Below are 23568 nucleotides of genomic sequence, written 5' to 3'. Positions count from 1 at the left end.
AATCAAGCGCACTTTGAAAACCAGCTTGGACAAAGCTAAAGGCTGTTGGCCAGAATTTGTACCCCAAGTTCTTTGGTCATATCGCACTTCATATCGGACTTCAACAGGAGAAACTCCATTCTCACTTGCCTTTGGCACAGAGGCGGTTGTCCCTGTTGAGCTCGAGCAAGCAACATTCCGAGTCCAGAACTACATTCAAAGTGAAAATGACAAACAACTCACCCTCAACTTGGATTTAGTCGAGGAACACAGAAACCAAGCTCACTTGAGGAATGTCGCCTACAAGCAGCGCATCTCCAACTATTATGACTCTAGGGTCAAGCTTCGTTCTTTCAAAATAGGAGACTGGGTCTTAAAGAAAAGATTACTCTGCGACAGAGTCCCGAGTGAAGGCACACTTAGTCCAAACTGGGATGGACCGTATGAAGTCATTGGCATCAGTCGCCCTGGCTCTTACACACTTAGAAGCTCCGATGGCAAGACCCTTGGCCATCCATGGAACGCTGATCACTTGAAGTACTACTACAAATAGACTCACGATGTACAAGTGTTGAGCTATAGCCGTTCGGCATCCTATGTAATGAAGGCCATTTGGCAATGAATTCAATAAAGAGGTAATTTAGCCAACTCAGCCCTCACTCTTTTACATTCCTAGCAAGGGAACACTCAAGTGTTGAAACCTCAAAGCAGATATATCCAACACGAAGCAAAATCTAAGTATGTGTCGACAAGACTATACAAAGAAAGGAACAACCAAACAATGGCTTATATCCAAACAATAGATCTATTCATACATAGCCAAACATGCATTAATAATAGTGCAAACACTCATAAACACCTAAAATCCAAAACTCTCAAGCTTATAACATGGGCACATGTTATACACACATCAGACTACTACATCCAGAATACATGCAGATAGTAAAGACACTGCTATTCATTCTCATCTGAAGCCGAACCCCTGGCAGTATCACTCCGCGTCCTACCATCATCCTCTGCATCCCCAAGATCCTCTTCACCATGCTGAGTCTGTGCATCAGCACTACCTTCATTATCAGACTCATCTTCGCTGCTAGGATCAACAGCAAGGACAAATGTCTCGCCCTTTCGATGATGCTCATCTATATCTTCGTGGTATTTTCGAAGAATGCTCCCATCATCATAACGATCAAGGACGGCCATCCATTTCCTTTTTTCAAAGCGAGCTTCTTGAGCACAGTAGGGTTTAATAGCAAGATGAAAGGTCGAAGAACTTAAGTGTTCTTGCACAGCAGCCTCCCTTTCAGTTGGAATGCTCTTCTCCAGTTCAGAAATCTCAACTAAGGCACCATCCAATTCTCCCCTAACCTTGGATACTTCCAAGGTAGCCACCTCCAACTGTTTTTTAGTTGCCTCAAACAATTTCTTAAGCCTTAGGTTCTCACCATTTCGCCTTTTCAAGCTCTCCATGGTTTCGTCCTTCAGTTGGAGGGCCTGAGTCAAAAGTCCCTTATTCCTCCGGGCCTCGTCCACAAGCTGCTTATTCTCCTTCAGTTTTGCCTTGTACCGCTCAACCTCTTGCAGTCTGTCGTGATACTCGGCCATGACCTGCATGGCAAGACGATCATCACTACCTAAATAATGATAATAAAGAGGAAAAAGTAAGGAAATGACAAAGTAACACTCACATATGAAGACAGCTTCAACATCCGGTCGCAATCCGATTCATCCTTAGCTAAGGGCTCTCCGAGCTCATCGAAGGCGAATCGACGCCCTGCCAAGCAATTGTTGATATCCCCAAAATCCTTTGGCCGCGTGGCAACCCTCAAGTCCTTCCACGGGACACTGCCAGCTCTTTCCTTGCCTTTCCCCTCATGGCGGGAACCAGGATCACTTTCCTGGACAGTGTGCTCCATAGTAAGAGGATGAGGCAACAGTCGGCTCCCTTCTCCTGCAACTACGGCAGCAGCATTATCAACGGCCTTGACTCCAGTCTTCCTAAAGGCAGGCCCCTTAAGGACCACATCTTGGGACTTAGGTCTAACGGATGGTTCCCCTCGGAACTTATGAATTTTCTTATGCGGTAGGATGTCTTCCGAAGGAACTAACACTGGTGCTTTCCTTTTATGGGTGCTAGTCCCTGTTTTCTTGCTTACCTTCTCCACTGCATAAGGAAAATCAAAATAAGAAATACAACTTTCCAAATAAAGTAAGGAATTGAGCTAAGTTTACATGAAGGATACAACTTACTCGATCGTCCCTGGCTCTCGGAAACTAAGGGTTGGAAACCGTACCGACGAAATAAGGGTCGTAGCTTGCTTAAGTGTCTATCCTCTTTGGGCACCCTCAACACCTTCTCTATGTCAGATAGCTCCTGCCCAAACAGTTGGATGGTGCCCCGCGTCACTACATGAAGCAAAGTGTTAGAAGCAAGAAAAGACCACAACAAATAGCAAATAGTACGAACGGTTGATACGTTACAACCTACAGTCTGGAAGTGAGTAAGCACACGTCGCTCAGGCGTGACACCCTTATCATACTCCCAATCATTATACAGAAAGCACCAACGGTTTTTCCATGTGTAGTATGCCTTTTTCTTACCATACACAATACGCTCTCTCTCACTCCGACATGCACACTCGGCATAACCAGTGCATGATTTTGCTGGGCGCATCTTGTAACAGTAACGCCACTGATGGAAGGAAGGCTCACACAACCCACACTCCATCCAAATGATATAAAATCCAATCAAAGTATCCCAGAAACCAGGATTGAGTTGCCCAGGTGCATATCCGATCAAAGATAACATCTTTTGCAACCACGGATGTAAAGGTAGTCTCACCCCTAAAGTCAGTAATATCTGGGTGTAGAACATAACATGACCCTGGGGAGGCTCAGAAGGCCATTCTTCATCATGTACCAAACGTATCCCTACACTACGAGGGATATTACATGACTGCCTTAGCGCCTCAACCTGCTTCTCATTATCTAACAAGTTATTCTTTAGATGGTCTGCTGTGAACTCAGAGCGAACTATGGGTATGGCATCAAAAACAACCCCCTCACCCAACGCCATGGAGGAAGAACTAGCAATAGCTAAAGTTTGACGGTTGGGAAGATCATCCAATGTTTCTCTAGTACCGGACTCTAACAAAGACCCTGAAGACTCCGACATTGCAGACTCAGACTTAGAGCTAAAGCTAGAAGAGCCCTCATCACTAGAACTTCCAGGCTCTGACATCTACAATAAGAAGAAACAAATTCTATCACTACATGCATGATCAAAACATAAGGAAGTTCCTATATTACCCACATGAAGATGGTGCAAAGCGATGCCGGAACCCTTCTCAATCAGAAAGCAATCCGTCTTCCACAGTCACTACAAAACAAGCAAATGAAGACCGTGTCAAGCGCCAAAAAAAAAAAAAAAAAAAAAAAAAAAAAAAAAGCTTCATCCAAAAAGCTTCACCCGAAAAGCTTCACCTCCAAAGCTTCACCCACAAAGCTTCCCCTAAAAAGCTTCACCCACAAAGCTTCACCCAAAAAAAGCTTCACTCGAAAAGCTTCACCTCCAAAGCTTCACCCACAAAGCTTCCCCTAAAAAGCTTCACCTCCAAAGCTTCACCCACAAAGCTTCCCCTAAAAAGCTTCACCCAAAAAAGCTTCACCCGAAAAGCTTCACCTCCAAAGCTTCACAAGGGCCCAAAGCTTCACTTAAAAAAGCTTCACCTACAAAGCTTCACCTAAAAAAGCTTCACCTAGAAAGCTTCATCTACATACTTTCACCATCAAAGCTTCACCATCAAAGCTTCACCTAGAAAGCTTCATCTACAAAGCTTCATCTACAAAGCTTCACCATCAAAGCTTCACCTAGAAAGCTTCAACACCAAAGCTTCACCTACAAAGCTTCAACACAAAACCTTGCTCCAAATAAACAACTTTTGTTCACAAAACCTAAACATTTTTTGTTTTACACCCACAAGGGCCCAAAATCTTCCTTCTTATTTATTCACTTATATATGTTCCCAAACATATTATGATAGATCAAATAATAATTCAAAGTCCAAAATTTCGTTATGGACAAAAATACAAGCAATTCACCAGTACTGAAGTTGCTACAAAAACTGGAATCTTCCCCAGCCTAGAAATCCAACAAAGCTTCGCCTCCTTTTCTCTATCAAATTTTTGCAGCTGCTGCTTCTCTCCAATGGAGCTGAATTTTGGACACCCTCTAGTTCTTGAGCAGATGAACAACTTTCAAGAAGGAACCATTTCTGTTTGAGCCACGGAAATTAAAGTGTTAAAGCTCCAAGCATGACAGTCGGATTCTTGCAGATTTCGAAGCTGCTGTGATGTTTCGAAGATCTGGAAATATTTAACCATTAGTTCATTCTGAATTTTTGATATGTTATGAAAGAGACGATGAGGAACAACTTCAATGAAGAAAGCATGCTGATCTGAACAATAGAAAATGGAGTTTCGAAGCTCACAACAAATCTGACGGGTTGACAGAAAAATAATAACCAGTCATTCATCATACCTGAATTTCTTGGGTTATACAGCTCCGAGGGATCTCAATTTTGGATATGTTGTAGTTCACAAGTTAAGGAACAACTTCGCTGAAGAAAGTTTGTTGATCTAAGCAAGAGCAAATGGAGTTTTTGAAGCTCACAACAGGTCTGACGTGTTGACAGACAAATGATGCACAATCACTCGTCGTACCTGAATTTCTAGAGTTGTACTGATCTGATGGCTCTCAAATTTGGATATGTTGTAGTTAAGGAATTAAAGAACAACTTTCATGAAGCCAACTTTGTGATTCGAGCTACAGATGATGGTCTTATATTGAAAACCAATTCCGGGTGTTAGGGGAAATGAAAAACAATTCCACCAAAGAAACATCATTATGATGTTTCATCATTATGGTGTTTTCATCATTATGATGCTTTCATCATTGTGATGCTTCCATCATTGTGATGCTTCCATTATGATGTTAATGCACCAACGGTTACACCTTCTGCAATTCCACTTATTCGGGCCTAGCAACCTTCATCAACAAAATCTATGAAGAAAAAGTCCGGGGCTACCACTTAGAAAACAAAAGAATGAAGTTTTGGTACTTACGACATGGACTATTAGCAAGACACCTCATTCGTCAACTCCCTCGACTAGAGACTTGGGGGACTCCCACCATATGCTACTACGCCTTGGTACTCAAAAGTTCGTGACTACTCAGTGACTTGGATTTTTCAAGTCTCCAACCGAGAAGTTTTCCTCACTCGGGAAATTAAGGGAACACTACCTCAAACTACATGCTTCACTCACAAAGCTTCAACAATACAGGTTTCAACAAAAGCAAAAATTCAAAGAACTTTATGAAGAAGGCTTTGGTGTATTTAACACAATATGTTGAAATGAAGCAAAGCTTATTTATTAATATTTTCGATAAGCCACAAATATGTACATATACATGAGTCAAAATAAACAAACAAAAGGGAGCCTTCACAAAGGTTGCTTAGGGGAAGTCTCAGCAGTCGGTAGAGCCCCAGAAAGAGAAAGCACCGGAGGGTGGTTATCCGGAGCCTCAGTACTTGACAAAACCCCAGAAGGAGGAGGCATTGGAGGTTCATCATTTGAAGCTTCATTACCAGGTACAGCCCCAGAGGACGAAGGCAATAAATGCCTTTGGAACAAACCCACAAACCGCTGATGATCAAGTAAAACCTTACCATCAGATTCCTTCATCTGGTCAAGCTTCCTCTTCATGTTTGTAGCATAGTCATGGGCGAGCCGGTGCAACTGCTTATTCTCATGCTTGAGCCCTCTAATCTCCTGTTTGAGACTCATCACTTCAGCAGCCAATGATTCAACTTGGCGGGTTCTAGCAAATAGGCGTTGGGCCATATTAGACACAGAACCTGCACACTGAACACTAAGAGCCAGAGAGTCCTTAACAGCCAACTCATCAGACCGTTTGGAAAGTAGTCTGTTATCTTTGGGAGTGAGAAGGTTCCTGGCCACCACTGCAGCGGTCATATCATTCTTCATCACAGAATCCCCAACGGTAAGAGGACCAGTAGGGGATATGAAGGATGGGCGCCATATGTTGTCTGGAGAAGGCATGGCTGTCTCTTCTCCAAGGTTCAAGTCAAAACGACGGTCGGAGGGTCCAGACATTTTCAAATGTGTTGAAGAAGGAAGAGGTCAGACAAATCAAGATCTTAGAAGTGCAAGAAATGAGCTTCTACTGGTAGAGATTCAAGTGTGCTGTGGAACTTAATGCCAGCCTCTATAAAAATCTGCACTCGACGGAGCTTCAGAAATCGAAGAGGCGTTTGCTTTCTCAAAAGCTGGGCTGCTCAGAGACCACGAGGGCCGATCTCAGAAATCGAAGAGGCGTTTGCTTTCTCAAAAGCTGGGCTGCTCAGAGACCACGAGGGCCGATCTCAGAAATCGAAGAAGCACCTGCTTTTTCAGCCTCGTCAGCACCTGTCACATGCACACTCAGCTTTGCGGAAATTACGGGCAATCTGTCGAAGATTTCTGGTGAAGTAGAAAGCACGTGAATCTTACTGTTCAATCACCGCTCTCCATATGCACCATCAACTCCTCGGGTACCATATATAACTTTGTCAAAGATCTCTGACAAAGTTTAGGCACGAGAATTTCGAAGTTCCAGCTACCCTACTATTACCCATAAGGGTAAAGGAACAGCACCACTGCTTGACAACTGGAAAGTCCCTATGTGTGTCGACCTCCGTGTTTTGCGGCAAGACAGGTTGGCAAGAACGTCCAACCTTTACTCACATTCGAGAAAAGACTCCCAACATAATTACTTTCTCAAAAACCGGAGTAGCACCGCTTTCCGAATCTCGAGAGTCAGATCCTCGACGGGATTGCTTGTTCGAAAACCGAAGAGGCACAACTCTCAGAACTTCGAGAGCCAGATTTCCTTAGATAAAGCTTGTCTGTAATCTCCACACGTAATATCAGCTTTCCAGATACCACATACCACTTTTTCAAAGTGCTCTGACAAAATTAAAACACGTGAAGCTGGCAGCTCCCACTACATTGCTGTGACCAAGAAGGGTAAAGGAATAGCATTACTACTTGTTATTGGGAAATCCCTATATACATTAACCTCCCTCCTCAACGGACATGCAAACCTGCAAAAATGCTCAACCCTTTCTCACATTCGAAAAGGCACCCTCAGCATAACCTCTCGAAATACTCAGCTTTATTTCCCCCCGATAATACCTCAGCAAATAAGCCACACCAAGAACAAGAGTATCTCATATCATCAGGGTCGAAAGCAAGAGTATCCCATATCATGCTTTCTCCCTGTCTTTGTCTTTGTCCTTGTCCACACCTGCAGGACAAGGAGAAAGAGAGCAGTCAGTCGGAACCTGAAATCAAACCTCCAATTTGGAACTGACTGCCTGGAGCCTTTGCCTGGTTGCTTACTTAGCATTGCTCTCGAGTACTCATCCTCAACTGCTGTCAAGGTCACGAATTCCACCGGCAAATACCTCATGACAGTTGATCAGATATTGGCTCTTTACATTGAAGCTGCCAAGCGTGGATGAGTCACTATGAAGGAATGTTCTGAAGGACCATTTAAATGCAAAGGTTGCACACCACTTCTGCCATGCAAAAGATTGAAGCAGAAGGTTCAACGGTGAGCTGAAACAGATCACTACAGCACGACACCTTTCCATACTACATTCATTATTCCGTCAACAGCAAAAGTATCCCATATCATCAAGGTCGAACGTACTCTAGATTTGATGGACTTGTTTTGACCCTCAAATTTTTGAGTCGGCCTTATACTCTGAAGGGCACCAGAAAACCCTCCAGCACAGTTCAAGAATAAGCCTGTGGAAAGTTACTTCTTCAAAAGCAAAAGTATCTCATATCATCTCTTATCCATTTGCTTCTCCTTATCCTGGCAGTTGAATGAGAGACAAGGAGAATGAGAACAATCAACCGGAAGCCGACGTCAAACCTCTGATCCTGGGTTGCTTACTTGGAAGTTTGACTGCTTACCTTGTCTGTCACCTCTTTCGGCAGATCTCCTAGCTCGGCGACTTGGGGGACTCCTACTATAGGGTTTGTATCGCACTTGACCAAGCCCGAAACTACAAGTAAGCTTCAAGTGAAATTGATACATTACCTTGTGCGTCAACATCAGCTAAATACACCATTCCCGGATGGAGGAAAGGTACTTCCAGAGAAGGGCAAATGAAGATCAGACCACACTTCGGTACTTAGAAGTTTCGTGATTACTCAAGGGATTGGATCTTGCAAGTCCCCAACCGAGGAGTTTCCCTCACTCGGGAACTTAGGGGAGCACTGTTTGTACCATACTTGACCAATCCCGAAACTACCGAGCACCGGCCAACGCTATACTGTCAAGGACCCAGAAGAGTTCCCCTCCGACCAGGAGGCCAATCACTACTCGACACGTGTCAAGATTAGAAGCCAATCAGAGCGCAGCACGTGTCGACATCAAGAACCAATCACAACATGACACATGTCAATGTGACAAAGCTACAAGTTTTTCTATAAATAGGGGTCATTCCCCCACAATATTGCCTAATGCCATTTTGTGTTAAATCATTCACAAGAACTCACTAAATTGAGAGCTTGATCCTTTGTACTTGTGTAAGCCCTTCACTACTAATAAGAACTCCTCTACTCCGTGGACGTAGCCAATCTGGGTGAACCACGTACATCCTGTGTTTGCTTATCTGTCTCTATTCATTTACGTACTTATCCTCACTAGTGACTGAAGCAACCAAGCAACCAAGCGAAGGTCACAAAACCTGACACTTTCTGTTGTACCAAAGTCTTCGCTGATTTTGTGCATCAACATGATATATCCAAGCACTGGTTTAGTTTGACAGGAAGCCTCAAGGCCTACACCTAAGGCCCCACAAAGGCACCTGTTATATCTAACACGGTTTCTCGGGCATATGCATATTCACAACTAAAACCTAACATGTATTCAACATCTGCCATACTGAAGATGGCAGTGGCACGCCTGAGCACCTACAAAGTTAATCTTGATTGTGAGCCTCAAGGCCTATACCTAAGGCCCCACAAAGGCACCTTTCAAATTAACTTTGTCCTTCTCTTTCAGCATTGCCCGAGGAGTCTTGCCCGATCAAGACTTGCCCGACGAGACTTGCCCGACTAAGCCCGAGAAGAAAGCAGAAGCCCGACAGAAGCCCTCAACCGGCGCCGACCTCCCAGGGGAGCTGTGTGCTCGTTTGCCAGGAAGTCATCCTCGACGGATATTCCTGCCACGAACACGAGGAGTGTTTGAAAAATAGATGCGAGGGAGCAAATGAGTTTGGGATTTCAAAGAACTACCACAATTGGTGAATGTGTTTTACTTATTGTACAAAGCTTTCAGAGAGGTAAGTAGAGCCAATTAATTTTAACTATATTACTTCTAATGTAAAGTCACAGAATAAATAAAATGATATATGTTGTTTGTAATCACAAAAGTTTTTAAATTTGAACGTAACGCACTATAATAAAAGAAAGTCCCCTCACATGAGGGAAAGCGCAGGCAGAAGGCCAGAACCCTGCCTTTGAGAGTTACCAGCCCTTGAATGGATGAATTGTGGGTAAACAATGTCTTTGTATTTTACTAATTCCATTTGTTTTTCTTTTAAGTTAATCATTTCTTTTGTGTTTGAGGGACTTAAGTTAATTGTTTTGGAATTCTAATATTAGAAAGTCAGAAGTCAAGTTTGATGTCGCAAGGCTTCACCAAAAATATTGGACTATAAAGCCCCTCAAACAAAAAAAATTAACTCGCGTGATTTACAGTTAAAAATATGAATAAAGGATAGAAATGTCCAAATAAAAAAAACAAAAAACAAAAGCAGAAAGCACAGGAAATAAAAAATAAACTAAAAAGAAAAAAAAATGGAAACATGAACGTGAAGGAACCCACGTTACAAACTAGCGATTCCAGTTCACTGGATTGTTGCAACTTATATAAATGTTGCATACACACTCATATAACTGCATAAGAAATTAAAAACCTACCCAGTTGGTAAGCCATTTGATTCTCATGTTGGATTTTTTGGTTTATCTCTCTTTCTTTCAAAGTTTTCTCCATATATATGTTCTTGAATGCAAAGAGTCAATTCCTTCTCTCCTTCTTTAATTTGGCAGATGGGGTTTTCAATTTGATTCTCCACCCAAGACAGAGAGTCCGTGTGTAAAGAGAGAAGGCAAAGGACAAGTACATATAAATACCCCTTCTCATTCTTTCTATCATTTTAGCTTCTGGGTACCTTCGGATGTGGGTTTTTTGCTTTCTGATTTACTTGGTGGTTCATTGTTTTGTATTTTTAGCATAATTTTTTGTACTGTATGGCTTAAAGCAAAATGCCCAAATGCGGATTATCATATTCTGCTAATTTAGCTTAATATTTTATGTAGTTGAGTTGCAGTTGAGTCATCCTCTACCTGTTTTAGGTAACATAGTTTCATCATTTTTCATTTTTCCTTATCTCCATGATTTTTTTTTAAAATTCATTTATTCTAATATTCATTTTTCGTTCATGGGTAATTATAGTGGACGGAAATGCAAGGCAAAATTACACCTATTAGGATTTACAAAACTTGGGGCCTGATCCCAAGCTCACAATATGACCGCTTTGAGTTCTTATAGTGATGCACCCTGGATAGTCTCTTTCTATCAATTCCTTTATTCATAGAATAAAGAAAACATGTCGGTGAGGCATAACACTTTGTCTAATTGCATGCTGATCAATCAGACTTTCTACTGCAGAGTCAATCCCATGATAATAGAATGATACTTGTTGAATATACTTCATTTGTATGATTATCGGAGTTCTAAATCCCTTGCTTATCCTATGCATCATTGACCTTCTCATTGTATGGATTTATACTTGACAGAATGTGGAGGACGGTTTTAGATGGAGGAACCAAGTTGTTCTACAATATCTCAAGGACAAATTGAAATGGCTATAAGATTAGAGATGGATACATACACGAGGGAAATTGCAAAAAATTACAGGTAGGTTCTTTTTGGTTACATAATCTCTTACCTTTGAGATTAATCATCATCTCCATTTCAAAATGGCAGTTATTAAACACAATAGGTTTAACTTTCACTACCAATTCATATGTAGTTTGATGTTTAACTCTTATTTCCAGACTAAGGGTGTCAAATTCTGAATGATGGAGAGAGTCACTAGGGTGCTAATCTCTACTACCGACCTTGAGATTAAGTTCTCCCACTGCCCACACACACATGGTGTAAAGCTCAAACTACACGCTCATCGCTTTGCTTCAACCGCCAAAATCCTTGAGCATTCATTGCAAACACGAAAAAATATGGGGCAGTTCTTTCAGGTTAGGTTGTATCAAAGACTCCATTACCTAACCTAGATCCTCTAATTCAGAAACTCTAATTCAATAAGCAAGCGAAGATGTTCAAATCTCAGAAATTGCACATGAATTGGAACATTTGGTTCGTCTCTTTCCCCTAATTTTTTGGTTCGAATTTAATCGAATTTTCAATTTGCGAATAAATTTTATTATGTTTTTGAGAATTGGGTATTGCTTTAAGAGTTGACGAAATCATGTGTGACCAATTGTTGTGGTTAATTGTGCATGTAAAATGTGCTATAGGTATGCGCCCCTGGATTGCTTATCGGGTAAAGGAGCTTCTTGAATTCGAAGAAGAAGTTCTTATCAACTTTATCTATGGTCTTTTGGAAGGAAGGATAATTAGCTTTATATGTTTAGTGCTTTGTTCATGGAGTGAGACTAGGTGATATGTTTTACCAGTAGTAGTTTGATTAGACCCTTGGCGCTATGACTCCTTGCAACTCCATTTGAAATAAAAAGCAGGTGCAAAAAAATATGCTAACTGCCAAAGCAATATAGAAGTATACCCCAAATTAATTCCACAGTTGTGTATCTTTTGGAATTAGCAAGAGTTGTGCCTTATAATTAAAGAGTTGTGCCTTATAATGTAAAGGTGGAATTATTGTGTGGAGACCTTTTGCAGTATAATTTATATTTGTTATATTTTCTTTAACAATTTTTGTATCTCATGAAAACATGAAAATTAATTTCATCATTCCCTAAATATGGGAAATTATGGACATATAAAACCAATGCATGTATACACGTATGAAATGTTTTTTTTACTAAAGATGTCTTTATGCATGCACAAATATGGAAGGGAAAAAACTATATATGCCTCGCGTAGCACGCCGTGATGTAAGAAATATCTTTCGCATGCACAAGATGCGTGCAAAAAGGCTAGTTACAATAATTTCAAAGAAAAGTAGGTCGTGAAAAATTATACTCAAGCTTACTACGTGGCAAATTTTAAATCCTTTGTAGTGCAACTCAAGAAAATTTAGTGACGAACTCTCACATGACAATTCAACAATTGCTCTAAATAATTATGTTAATTGACTTAAGCCTTAACTTAATTATTTTTTTCACTAGTCCCCACATCCATTCCGCTTTATTAATCCAAGATTATCAATTCACTTGACTCCAACATATTATAATACGCGACATGCACAATGGTCCAACGTGTCCACGTTTAAATAAATAATTTTAATCCATATCCTCCACCTCTCAATCGCTTTCTGCTGAGTTGTTGCAAAGATGATGATGGATTAAATATATAAATACCACTTGCAATAAAAAGAATTTGGATCCTTTTTGGATTCTCTGTGAGGATTCCAGAGATCCGTGAATCATATATGTTCATCGTACATCGTACGGTCAAAAGTCATTTTAAATATTTTTATTTAAAATTAAATACAAATAGTACCTAACAAAAATTAAACTCATAATGTACGATAAACGAACACGATTTAAGGATCCTCAAGATCCTCACCAAAATGATCCGAAGAGGATCCTGTTGCTAATAAAAAAAGATAAAACAAAATTAGGTCGTGTGAAAAGAGAATAACTTAATTGAAATGAGTTCAACTCGATTATGACAATTCAGTCAAATAATATGATGTTATATATATATAGAGAGAAAAATAATGCCACTGTTGTGGGTATAATTTATTGAAGAGATAGATGTGTAATTGTGAGGTGTGTGTTATCTCACCCCATTGTGCCTTTATTCATACTAGTAGGGAAGGTTAAATTCTTACCCTAATAGGATTACAACTCTAATAGGATAATATTTAATCCTAGGGAATATTCCAAGATATTCCTAGATACACTAGGATTTACACAATCACATTCCTAATCTAATAAGACTGCAACACTTCCCCTTGAGTGTGTAAATACTCAACTAAATGGCGCATTAGGTCTTTAGCGATGAAGTAAGTTTAGTTGATGAAGTCATTGGCACAATGTGTAATGACCCGTCCCCAATTATTATGATTTTTATAATTTTAAAAAGTGAATTTATGAAAATGCCCTTCGAGACAAAGTGTTGACTTTTGTTGACTGCCGTGTCGTGTCACGTAAGGTTCATTTTCTTGGCATATCCTCGTAGTACTTGTCGCTATGAATGTGTGGGTGCAAACGGATCGTGATTTGGAGTTATAACGAAGGAGATATTAACGAATGAAGTCGAGGGCAAAATTGTAAATTTATTTATTTCTAGAATGCTCCAGATTTTTGGAGCAAAATCTGGTGGAGCCACGTGTGTGGCCTAGATTAAAAGAAAGAAAGATGGTCGGTGGAGGAGGATAAAGGAGAGAAATGAGGGAGGAACCGAACCAATGAGGAAGGGAGAAAATGAGGAGAACCAATGGGAAAAAAGGAAAGAAGGAAAAATGAGGGAAAAGGAGAATGAGGGGAACTGAATCGGTTTCCCTTTGACCCGTAACCCGGTGGTGACCCGTGAGTTTCTCCGACAAAATTCATCATTTTTCCAACTAATTGAGCTGATCTACTACTCTTAACCATCATCTCTACTCTTCCTCTATCATTTCCACATCAAATTTCAGGAGATTGGGTTCGGAATTGGGAAGAAATACACCGGTGGGTGCGAATCGACGGCTTCGGGGTGGCGATCCATCAATCCGAAGGTAACTCCATCAACCACCACCACCATTAGACTCCTCTTGAGTTCAGGAACGAAGCCCAGGGGTTGGTTGAGGTGTTAGAGTGAGTTTGGAGGCCGAATCAAGAATCACCTTTATAGGGTTTCCGGCATGTTTGGATGAAATTAAGGCTTTTCCTGGCCAAATTGGCTTTGGTCGCAGGTGCCGATCGTTCGTGATGCCTTGATGTTTGTGCTAGGAAGTTGTAGCACGGACTCCAGGTGAGTGGGCTTTTGGTTTTCTATATATACATATACGTTTTACATCTTCCCATAAACTATTTTAAATAAGCGTATATTTTTAAGTGCCATGTCATGCTTGCATTTCATTTTAGTATATGCATTAGTATGTATATGCATAACAGACGTTGCAGAGGCCAAGTAAGTTTCAGGTGAGTACTGTATGATGTTAGTGGTTGTATTGTTTATGGTTATATGTAGATGCATTTATAGCTCATTATCCTACATCTCGATGTTAGTGCTCCCTCCCGTGGCCAGGGTACAGTCATTTACGTGATGTTCACCTCTCGCACCTCATACTCACCTTAGATCCAAGTTTGGTGCACAACCCTGCCATACGGACCACAACAGGTGGTTCTGACTCGTAGGTAACCTGCGATTTATCGTACAACCTTCACGTGATCATAGCACTTGAGCGAACTTATTTACACCCAGCCCTGTCGTATAGACCACAATAGGTTGTTCCGATTCGTGTGCAGGAATTGGTTAATGAGCTATAGGTTCAACCGTATAGGTCACGTTAGGTGACTTCAACTAGCATATCATTTTACATTGATTTATTTCACCTGGCTTACTTATTTCATTGCTGAGATACTTGACATGGCATATACTTGGTTTTCACTACTCTCGAGCATGATTTCTATATACGTATGTATTATTATTTTCTGGGAAAATATACGGGTTTTACAGCAAAGGGTTATAACGTTTTCAAAAGGTTTTCATAAAAAAACTTTATTTTCAGGCCCACTCACCTTTGTTTTGCGCCCTTTCCAGTTTTAGCTGCTGAAAGTTCGTATCGACGAGGATTCGTGACGAATCTCAGTATAGGTGGCTACATCCGAAGGCATGATCCTTACCCATACTACTGTACTTTACTTATGCTCTGACGTTGCTTCTGAAATAGGCTCATTCCTGCTCACAACGCACTCTTGTCTTTAGGTACTTTTAGGTTTAAATTTATTCACATTTTACACATCATTATACTTTATGGCTTATTCACCTTCCACGTGTCGGCCAGCACAGCTCGATTCGGAGTCCTAGTGGACATTCCGGGTCGGGATGTGTCACAATGAGCGAATGCGAGTCTCAAATTAACGGAAGAATGCATAAAAAGTAAAACTCACAAAACATCATTATGGTAAAACCCAAGGTGGGAGAAAAACTCGTAAACTAAGGAGAAAAGTGAGAAGTTGCATTAAGTCAAAACTATACGTCTTCTAGGCCCAAGTTTGCTAAGTCCAAAAACCAACGCCCTTTCTAATATATTTTTTAATAAATTACCCTTTATAATTACTTAAACTTCTAGGGAATAAAATGCTTTGATTAGTCAGCCCATATTCATAGTCTCTAAATCCTAAAGCTTTATAGACTTATAGTAGATTGATTTATGAAATTAGAGTAAGCTAGCTTTGATGCTATTTGGCTTAATTTTTTAGGAATTATTTGAAACTAAGTTGTTACAAAATTAAACTTGAAAAAGTTGGACAACCCAAACTCAACCCAAGTAAACCCTAACCCAATTAAACCCGAGCTCAAATGAACCCAGACCCAAATTGTAAAAGTTGGGTTAGAATTGGGTTGACCTTCCAACCCGCTTGAGTTGCACCCCTAATACTGAGGGAGTAAAACACAAAGAAGAAATAAAGAGTTATAGAATATAAAAAAAGAATAGAGAAACATGATTAAAAAGTAAGGCTGACATGATTGTCTAAATTCTACAAATCAAACCAACAATAGAAATTAAAGGTTGGACATCTTTGGTCATCTATGCTTGTTTTTTTTTGTTTTTTTTGGGGGGGGGGGGTGGTTAGGAAATTAATCCGATCATTAAGCATAAGATAATCTATGAATAAGGATTAAAGTCATCATAAATAAAAAATAATAATAAATATATTAATTACTTAATTAGTCAATTTAGAGATAAATTTGGCAGGATAAAAGGACCTAACTCAATAATCAAGCAAAATTGAACTATACTTAATAAAGGCTCACAAAATTAAACTCATATCAAATTTCCCCATTTTAAAAATCTTCATCAGAAAAAACGTGAAGACCATGCATGTTGTTTTAATGAGATCTATGGTTGTTAACAATAACTCATTGTTCATGTCTTTTTATTCACATTTTGCAGCTGGGCAAATTAACTAAATGACTAAACAGCATTTTCTTTCTTTCAAACATGTACATTCCATAGAATATTCTCAATTAGGTAGCTTCACAATAACTAGTCATGCAGTTGCAGAATTAGAAATTCATTCTTGAAGGGGCATCATACAATCAACATTATATGAAATAATCAAAAGCATATAGAAAACACATTCTAGAAGGTGCTCTCTATCTACTTAGAGTGAACCGATTTAAAAAAAAAAAATTCCAAGACACGCCCGTGCCCCTTCTACTTCTTAAGTGGATCCACCACTGTAGTCAGGGAGTGACGATCGCTTTGAGCTACAAATACATGTCTTTGAATTGAAAAATATCCCTAGTTAAAAAATGATTTCAATAGATTAATAACCGTGACTTTTGTTAGAATGGGTTTTACCTTTTTTTTTGGGTAATTGAGTTTTCTTGTTCTATTAGTTCTCTTAAAATCTAAGGAAATTAGCTTAAATAAAAGGATTTCAACCATAAGGTGCTGATATAGCCTTTGATGGTGTAAACATTTTTAGAGCATGGAAAGTCCAAAAAGCCAATACTTATGAACTCCCTTATGCATTAATCTTCTCACTTTCCTGAGTTTCCTTCATTTCTCTCTCGATCTCAACCTCAATCTCTCATCTCTCACACTGTCGGTCGGCCAGATAGCCTCTTTTAAGTTTTATGTGTGGGAGCCCTCAGCCATCCACTCCCTCATATCCCATCAACCGCCCATAAATCTTCTCTCTCATACTTTATGCGACTCTCCCTCTCTCACCAATTCACAATCGATTTCTACTCGTTCAGAGCTCAATTTTCAATCGATCTATGTTCATCCTTTCTCATTGGATCTATCTGCTTGTGATTGAAAGATACAAATATAGGGTTTGGTGAGAGCAACGTCATGGAAGGTGGTGAGTGAACAATATTATGAACATACAGATTGTATATCAAACACATATCAGCATCTATAACAACACATTGACAATACTGATGATCATTATCAACAACATTAATAAGACGGTTTATACATATTATCAACATCATATGAATAATATCTACGTCATATATAAATACTATATTGACATAATATTTATGTTATATCCATAGTATATTTACGTAGGGGTATTTCAAACATTTAACTATTTCAATACTTTGTCATCCATGTCTTTCTTTCGCAACCAAACTTTGAAATCCTTGTTTTATAGTTAATTTCTTGAAAATCTAATAGTTATTAAACACCCTTGTTTATTTGTACTTTGTTTTAATTAATAATGAAAGTTAAATATTAAATAATAAGTAGTGATTACTTTGGATTATCAGTTGCTGATACTTTAAAGACAAAAATGTAAATAATTTCAACCCGTCTGAAAAATGTGTTTATAATTAATGATATCATTTTATCGTTAATATTACAATCTAATAATATTCTACTTCACTTACAAACGATAAGTTTCAAGATCAACCCACCTAAATTATTATTTGAGAGAATAATTTGATACCCACAACCGTATTTTTTCAATTTTCATTCTTTTAAGTTTTCATTTTTTGTAATGTTTAGTGCTAATTATTTATTTTATGAAATAACGAGATATTGTTTTATTCACGACTCGCACGTGCGAAAGAATATGGAATATTCGAAATCCAGAAAAAATCGAAAGCGAAAGGTTTTCAAAAAAAGGGGAAAAAAAAAAACGCAACGTTTACGATTCCCTCGGTTGGGAAAAGCCATATTACGTCGAGAGAATTAAATCAAGGGAAAAAGGCAGGCGCGAAAAAGAAGGAGACTTACAGGCGAAGGAAAGGCGATTGCTTGAAAACTCCCCCATTTCAGTTTTCTTCTTTTCTGATTTGGGGATGAATTGAGTTTTCGCCATTCCATTTCCAACTCCACAACTTTACAGTTTCGATCGAGAGAGAAGGAAGGAATGGGAGTGCTGTCGAACAAGATCCGGAGGGATCTTCTGAAGCCTGGAGATCACATATATTCATGGCGCCGCGCCTACCTCTATGCCCACCACGGTCCTCCTCTTCTTCTTTCCCTCCTTTTAATTTTTAATTTGATAAGAATTTATTCGTTTATTTGCATGTTAGGAACTGTTTGTTGATGATTTTCTGCTTTTAGTTTTTGGGTCTGTTTTTCCTGCACTGAAACGTCAAAAGTTTGGATTTTTATTCTTTGTTTTTGGTGCAAATGGCAATTCCAGTTTTTACTGCTTTTGGATTTGGGGTCATTTGGGTTTGGACTTTCCGGTGCAGCTTTATGATTGGTGAAATCTGAGGCTATTTTCAATTGGTAGTGATATGGGTTAGTTCGTACTAGATTTTTGTTCTCTCATTAGTGATCACGATACGATTAGATTCTGATTGCACAATACAATATCCCATTAGTGTTATCTGAAAAATTTAATCATTTCTACTACTTTTTGTTGTTGTTAATCACTGGGATCGTATAATTTGCAGAATGTGTTATTTGTATAGCATTGGATACACCTTGTATTTTTCTGTTTGTTGTCTGTGTGTGCGCCGAAGTGACTGCAGGTGACAATGGGTTGCTGTTTATATTTTGTCTATGTGAATGTTGCTAGTAAGTATTGAATCAGGGGAATGGTATGGTTTAAATTCAGCTTAAGTGGAAGAGGAAAATTCGAATAGCAACAGTCGGAAAAAAATAATGATGCTTTAACATTGAAGAAGTTAATTCTTTTTATCAGACAAATAGTTTGAGAGACAACATTGAGTTTACAGTCAAGCAACTTGCATGGTTAGTTAATGGATCAGCATATTCAGCACTAGTTAGGAATTTTGATTAGAAGATTGTTAACCAACTATTTTTTTGGGTCAGTCTTCCCCCCGGCAAACACACACAGACGCAGACACGCGCCCGCGAATACTATGAGATTGAACTGTTGGAATACGAACCCAATATTTGATTGATAGGATGAGGTAGGAGAATTGATTGGTTTGTTTAAGTTATAAATTCCATTTGGAGCAGGTAACCAAGGAGTCGTCGCATTTTAGACTTTTAGTTCTATACCTGTGTTTCTGTCGTTTTGATGGTTGGCGAACTTGCGCAGTTCAGTTTCCTTTTCATGCATAGTTTTTCGTCCTTCTACTTTCCATCAGTTTTTGTTAATGTATGCGGAGAACTTTTGTGTTTTTTTAACTTTTAAATCCTGCATTTAAATCACCATGGAAAACATGGCATCGCTGATCGTTTATCTGCCATGTGATCTCAGGGATATATGTTGGTGAAGGAAAGGTTGTTCACTTCACTCGAGGAGCGGGCCAGGAAATTGGCACGGGAACTGTGCTAGACCGCTTCCTTGTAAGCAGCTCTCCATCGCACTCTCCGGACAATCCCTGCCCAAACTGTGATCAATCGACACTTGATGGTGTCATGTCTTCTTGCATAGATTGTTTTCTATCTGGCGGTGATCTTTACCTCTTTGAATATGGTGTCACTCCAGCTTTCTTTGTTGCCAAAGCTAGAGGGGGTACCTGTACCCTTGCTCGGTCTGACCCTCCCGAAGATGTCCTCCACCGTGCTTCTTTCCTTCTGCAGAATGGCTTTGGTAGTTATGACATTTTCAAAAACAACTGTGAAGACTTCGCCATATATTGCAAAACAGGCTTGCTCGTGTTCACCAGCATTAGCGTGGGCAGGAGTGGACAGGCTGCCTCCTTCGTAGCTGCCGCAACTGCTGTTGTTTCTTCACCGCTTCGATTTATGACTACCAGTTTTACTGGTCTGGGTGCTGTAGGTTGTGGCATGTATTGTGTTAGTAGATTGGTTTCTGACATCGGAATACGCCGAGATGTTAGGAAAGTATCGGTGGAGAGACTGATTACCCCCTGTGCCCTAGACGAGTCAGTGGCTGCAACTTAAGTGCTCAAGAAAGAATAATTTGTGTGCACAAACCGAATTCGTATGGCTTCAAAGGCCGAATCTTTCGGTTGTATTAGACATTGTATTCGTAGTTTGTAATTGCTTGTTTTTTCCCTGGTTGTCATGATAACGGTGAATGATTTGTTCATTTCATTCGTTGGTTTATTTATTTGACTTCGATTTGTTCACTTGATGTACTTCGTTCATCTACTTCATTGCGATATTCCCCCTTTGTTTTTTGCTACGTTTATGTTATGCCCGCGTAATGCCCTGTAAATTTTGGTGTCGAATAAGGACAAGGATTGTCTACCCTCCACTTCCAGTGCCTTTCTCGTGCTCTCCTGTTTGTGTGATCACGGTTAAACCACGTTAACATTTTATATTACTTTTCATTTTTGTCTTATTATATATACAAAAAAAATATATATAAAATGTTGACGTAGCTTAACCGTGACCACACAAAACAAGAGGGCACGGGGAGGGCACTGGAAGTGTAGGGCAGACAATCCTTGTCCGTTGAATAACCCGTAGACAAATATTGAAAGCTGTTGTTTAATGTCATATAATTACATGTACAGATACAAATAAAAATAGAAGGATGGCAAGATAATCTGTTGTGTTACAAAAAAGTACAAGAAAATCCGAATGATATACCAAATGTTTATCCAACGATGAGATATTCCGCTAGTAAGGCCAAATACTAACGCCACCGGGCTTTTTTACGAGAATCTGACTGTATTCCGGCTTTGATGTCTGCAGTTTACACATTCAATTGTTAATATGCTGATCCACTAAAACATTGAACCAATTGAACATTTACCAAGTCATCTTGAAAGGTGTAATCTATCATTCGTGAGATACTAAATGCAGGTTATTCGACAAAAAGAAAAGGACATGAAAAACACGTTAAAACTGGAAAAAAAAATCCTCAAGGCTTTTGTTGGTTGAGGGATTGCCAAGTTCCAAAGGATTGAGACCAAGTAGCAAGGAATGAATCACAAAAAAGTTGATAGGAGGGATTAAGAAATGCAGTCCATGATCACTACAAAGGTATATAAGAAGGATTTGCAAATGACACCTTCTAAGTAGGGATTTGCAAATCCTTCTCACATGCCTTTGTAATGGTCATGGAGGGCTTTTGTAATCCCACCGATTAAACATTTTTGATCAATTCCTTAATAACTTGGCATCAACCCCTCAGGACATGGAAATCCCTTGCCCAAACATAGCCTAACATAGGTATATACCAGCCTAAATTTCCCTCCAACCTAGGTATAGATCAATCTGCCACACTCATATCGGCTACCAAATATATAGGCCTATCTACTTCATTGCTACACATTTTTCATCTGGACGTAATTTTCTTCTTTTAATTCTCTTCACCGACTACCAGGATTCCACTTTTCAAATTCATGTAAACCTCAACAATAGGGTTGACTAACACGAAACAGCTTTGAAACAAAAAAATACAATATATTCTGAAGAATACAGGATAAAACATGGATGACTATCTAGGTTTCTCTCCGTATATTGAAATAAATGAAAGTGTGGAAAGGTTAACTTGGTGCATTTTTTGCATTGATGATGTCAAATGTAACCTCTGGGTTTTGTTGTAAAAAAGCAGAAGATGATGAGGAAAAGGGCTTCAAAACGGTTGACCAACTAGTGGTAGGACTATTGGAGGTTTCTTTCCATCATTTTTAGTTAGCCTTTCATTTTTCTTATAAATTTCTATGCAATAGTTTCTTTGGGAGGTTTAGGACTTAAATGAATCCTCTGTTTCAAATTAATGCAGTGTAACTGGCATATTCTGATATTTAGTTCTATCTTTGGAGGGTTTCTCCTCTACTTGTTAACTTAGGAATGGTAAATTCTTTGCTGGGTTTCGTTTATTCTCATTTAACTACAATGCATTCTGTGATCAAATCAAATTTCGGCTTATTGAATTAGGTATAGGTTTCCATAGGATGACTAGGGTATTTTGCTTTTCCTATGCACTTACATTTAAATTTTGACATTAAACCAAAACCATTTTGTAGTACTTTCCTTTTAACTTAGCTTCCTAGAAATGCATAAGCCTTCAGTTTACTTTCTGATGTAGGACATACGTCAATTTCTTACTCATGTTAAAACCTTCATTTTGTCTACATTCACAAGAGCCACACCATTTCCTACCTAAGCATCCCACATATAGTAGACTAAGATTGGGATCAAAAGATCATTTCAAGGGTAAGGCCTGCGGAAGTAACCAGAAACTAAACACTTCTTTTATAAAGGTACTTAATTTGTTATACCATCGATCTTGGGGGAGGGAGATTCGAACATAGGACCTCAGGTGCAAGGGTAAACGCTCTTAACCACTTCAAGCTACAATCCACTTGCAAGAAAAATTGAACCTTTAATGGTACTTCTCTACCCCAAGAGGTCCCAAGTTCGAATACCCCTATCCCTATTGATTAAAACTAACTACTAGCAAATCTTTGCTCAATAATTTAAAGAATCTGTAAAATTTGTTAGTCCCTAAAATTAACATATCACATGAGCTGATTAATTATATGAAAAGAAACAATTTCTAGAAAATTAAGTTACATAATTAACCAAACTAACATAATATAATGATAATTAGGAAACCAAAATGCAAAAATCAAGAATCCAATCAAAGAATCAGAAGAAATTTGAGAAACAAAGAACTGGGAACTTACGAGATCTTTGAAAATGATGAAAGCGATTACGAAGAAAAGAACAAACAGGATTTCGAACTCGGCGAATCGAACGAAGCGAAAGACCGACTTGACGCCCCGAGTCAATGCGGATTCGTTCGAGTTCCGGCTGCTGACTCGCTTCGCCATGGCTGCGATGGTGGCTCTGTCTCGTGTGCCTTCGTTTCGCTTGGTAGTTGGTAGCAAAGGGGTTCGCGCGTGGCAGGCCGAGGATGGCATTTCACGAGTTCCTTTTAATTTAAAGAATAATAAAATAAAAAAACAGATTCAGATAAAAAAGTAAAAATGAATGGTCAATTTGTAAATTTAGCTAATTCACACAATGTAAATTTATCATAAGGTATTCCACACTTAATTATATTCTTTAAACATATAAAGTATTTGGAGCTAATAGAAAATTTGACGCAAAATTGAGCGTATTGACATTTTAATATTCATACAGTCGACCTTATTTAATAGAATAAGGTTTGATTGTTTTTTATTTCACACTAAATTATACTAAATTAAATTTTAAGTTTGATTTC

General features: G+C 39.1%; 3 protein-coding genes across 4 annotated transcripts; 1 reads left to right on the top strand and 2 right to left on the bottom strand.

Moving 5' to 3' along the window:
• Positions 1-718: 718 nt before the first annotated feature.
• Positions 719-4525, bottom strand: LOC126612532 (uncharacterized). Of its 2 annotated transcripts, XM_050280970.1 has the most exons (6): positions 4081-4525; positions 3293-3358; positions 2464-3220; positions 2230-2385; positions 1668-2143; positions 719-1587 (listed from the first exon to the last, which is right to left on the bottom strand). In XM_050280970.1, the coding sequence occupies exons 3-6, from the start codon at positions 3218-3220 to the stop codon at positions 934-936; spliced, it is 2043 nt and encodes a 680-aa protein (XP_050136927.1). In that variant the 5' UTR covers positions 3293-3358; positions 4081-4525; the 3' UTR covers positions 719-933. The 2 variants fall into 2 exon arrangements, with proteins under 2 accessions (XP_050136927.1, XP_050136925.1); XM_050280968.1 differs by lacking the exons at positions 3293-3358; positions 4081-4525 and having other exon boundaries at positions 2230-3284.
• Positions 4526-18132: 13607 nt separating this feature from the next.
• Positions 18133-20512, top strand: LOC126612528 (protein LEAD-SENSITIVE 1-like). The gene is made up of 2 exons (XM_050280965.1): positions 18133-18457; positions 19675-20512. The coding sequence occupies exons 1-2, from the start codon at positions 18364-18366 to the stop codon at positions 20322-20324; spliced, it is 744 nt and encodes a 247-aa protein (XP_050136922.1). The 5' UTR covers positions 18133-18363; the 3' UTR covers positions 20325-20512.
• A 348-nt stretch (positions 20513-20860) lies between these two features.
• On the bottom strand, positions 20861-23274 carry LOC126612531 (uncharacterized). The gene is made up of 2 exons (XM_050280967.1): positions 23027-23274; positions 20861-21077 (listed from the first exon to the last, which is right to left on the bottom strand). The coding sequence occupies exons 1-2, from the start codon at positions 23261-23263 to the stop codon at positions 21009-21011; spliced, it is 306 nt and encodes a 101-aa protein (XP_050136924.1). The 5' UTR covers positions 23264-23274; the 3' UTR covers positions 20861-21008.
• Between the last annotated feature and the right edge of the window lie 294 nt (positions 23275-23568).

Source organism: Malus sylvestris, chromosome 17 (assembly GCF_916048215.2).
Source record: "Malus sylvestris chromosome 17, drMalSylv7.2, whole genome shotgun sequence".
NCBI lineage: Eukaryota > Viridiplantae > Streptophyta > Magnoliopsida > Rosales > Rosaceae > Malus > Malus sylvestris.
Note: the sequence above shows the minus strand (reverse complement) of the source record. Positions and strands in the feature narration are given on the sequence as shown.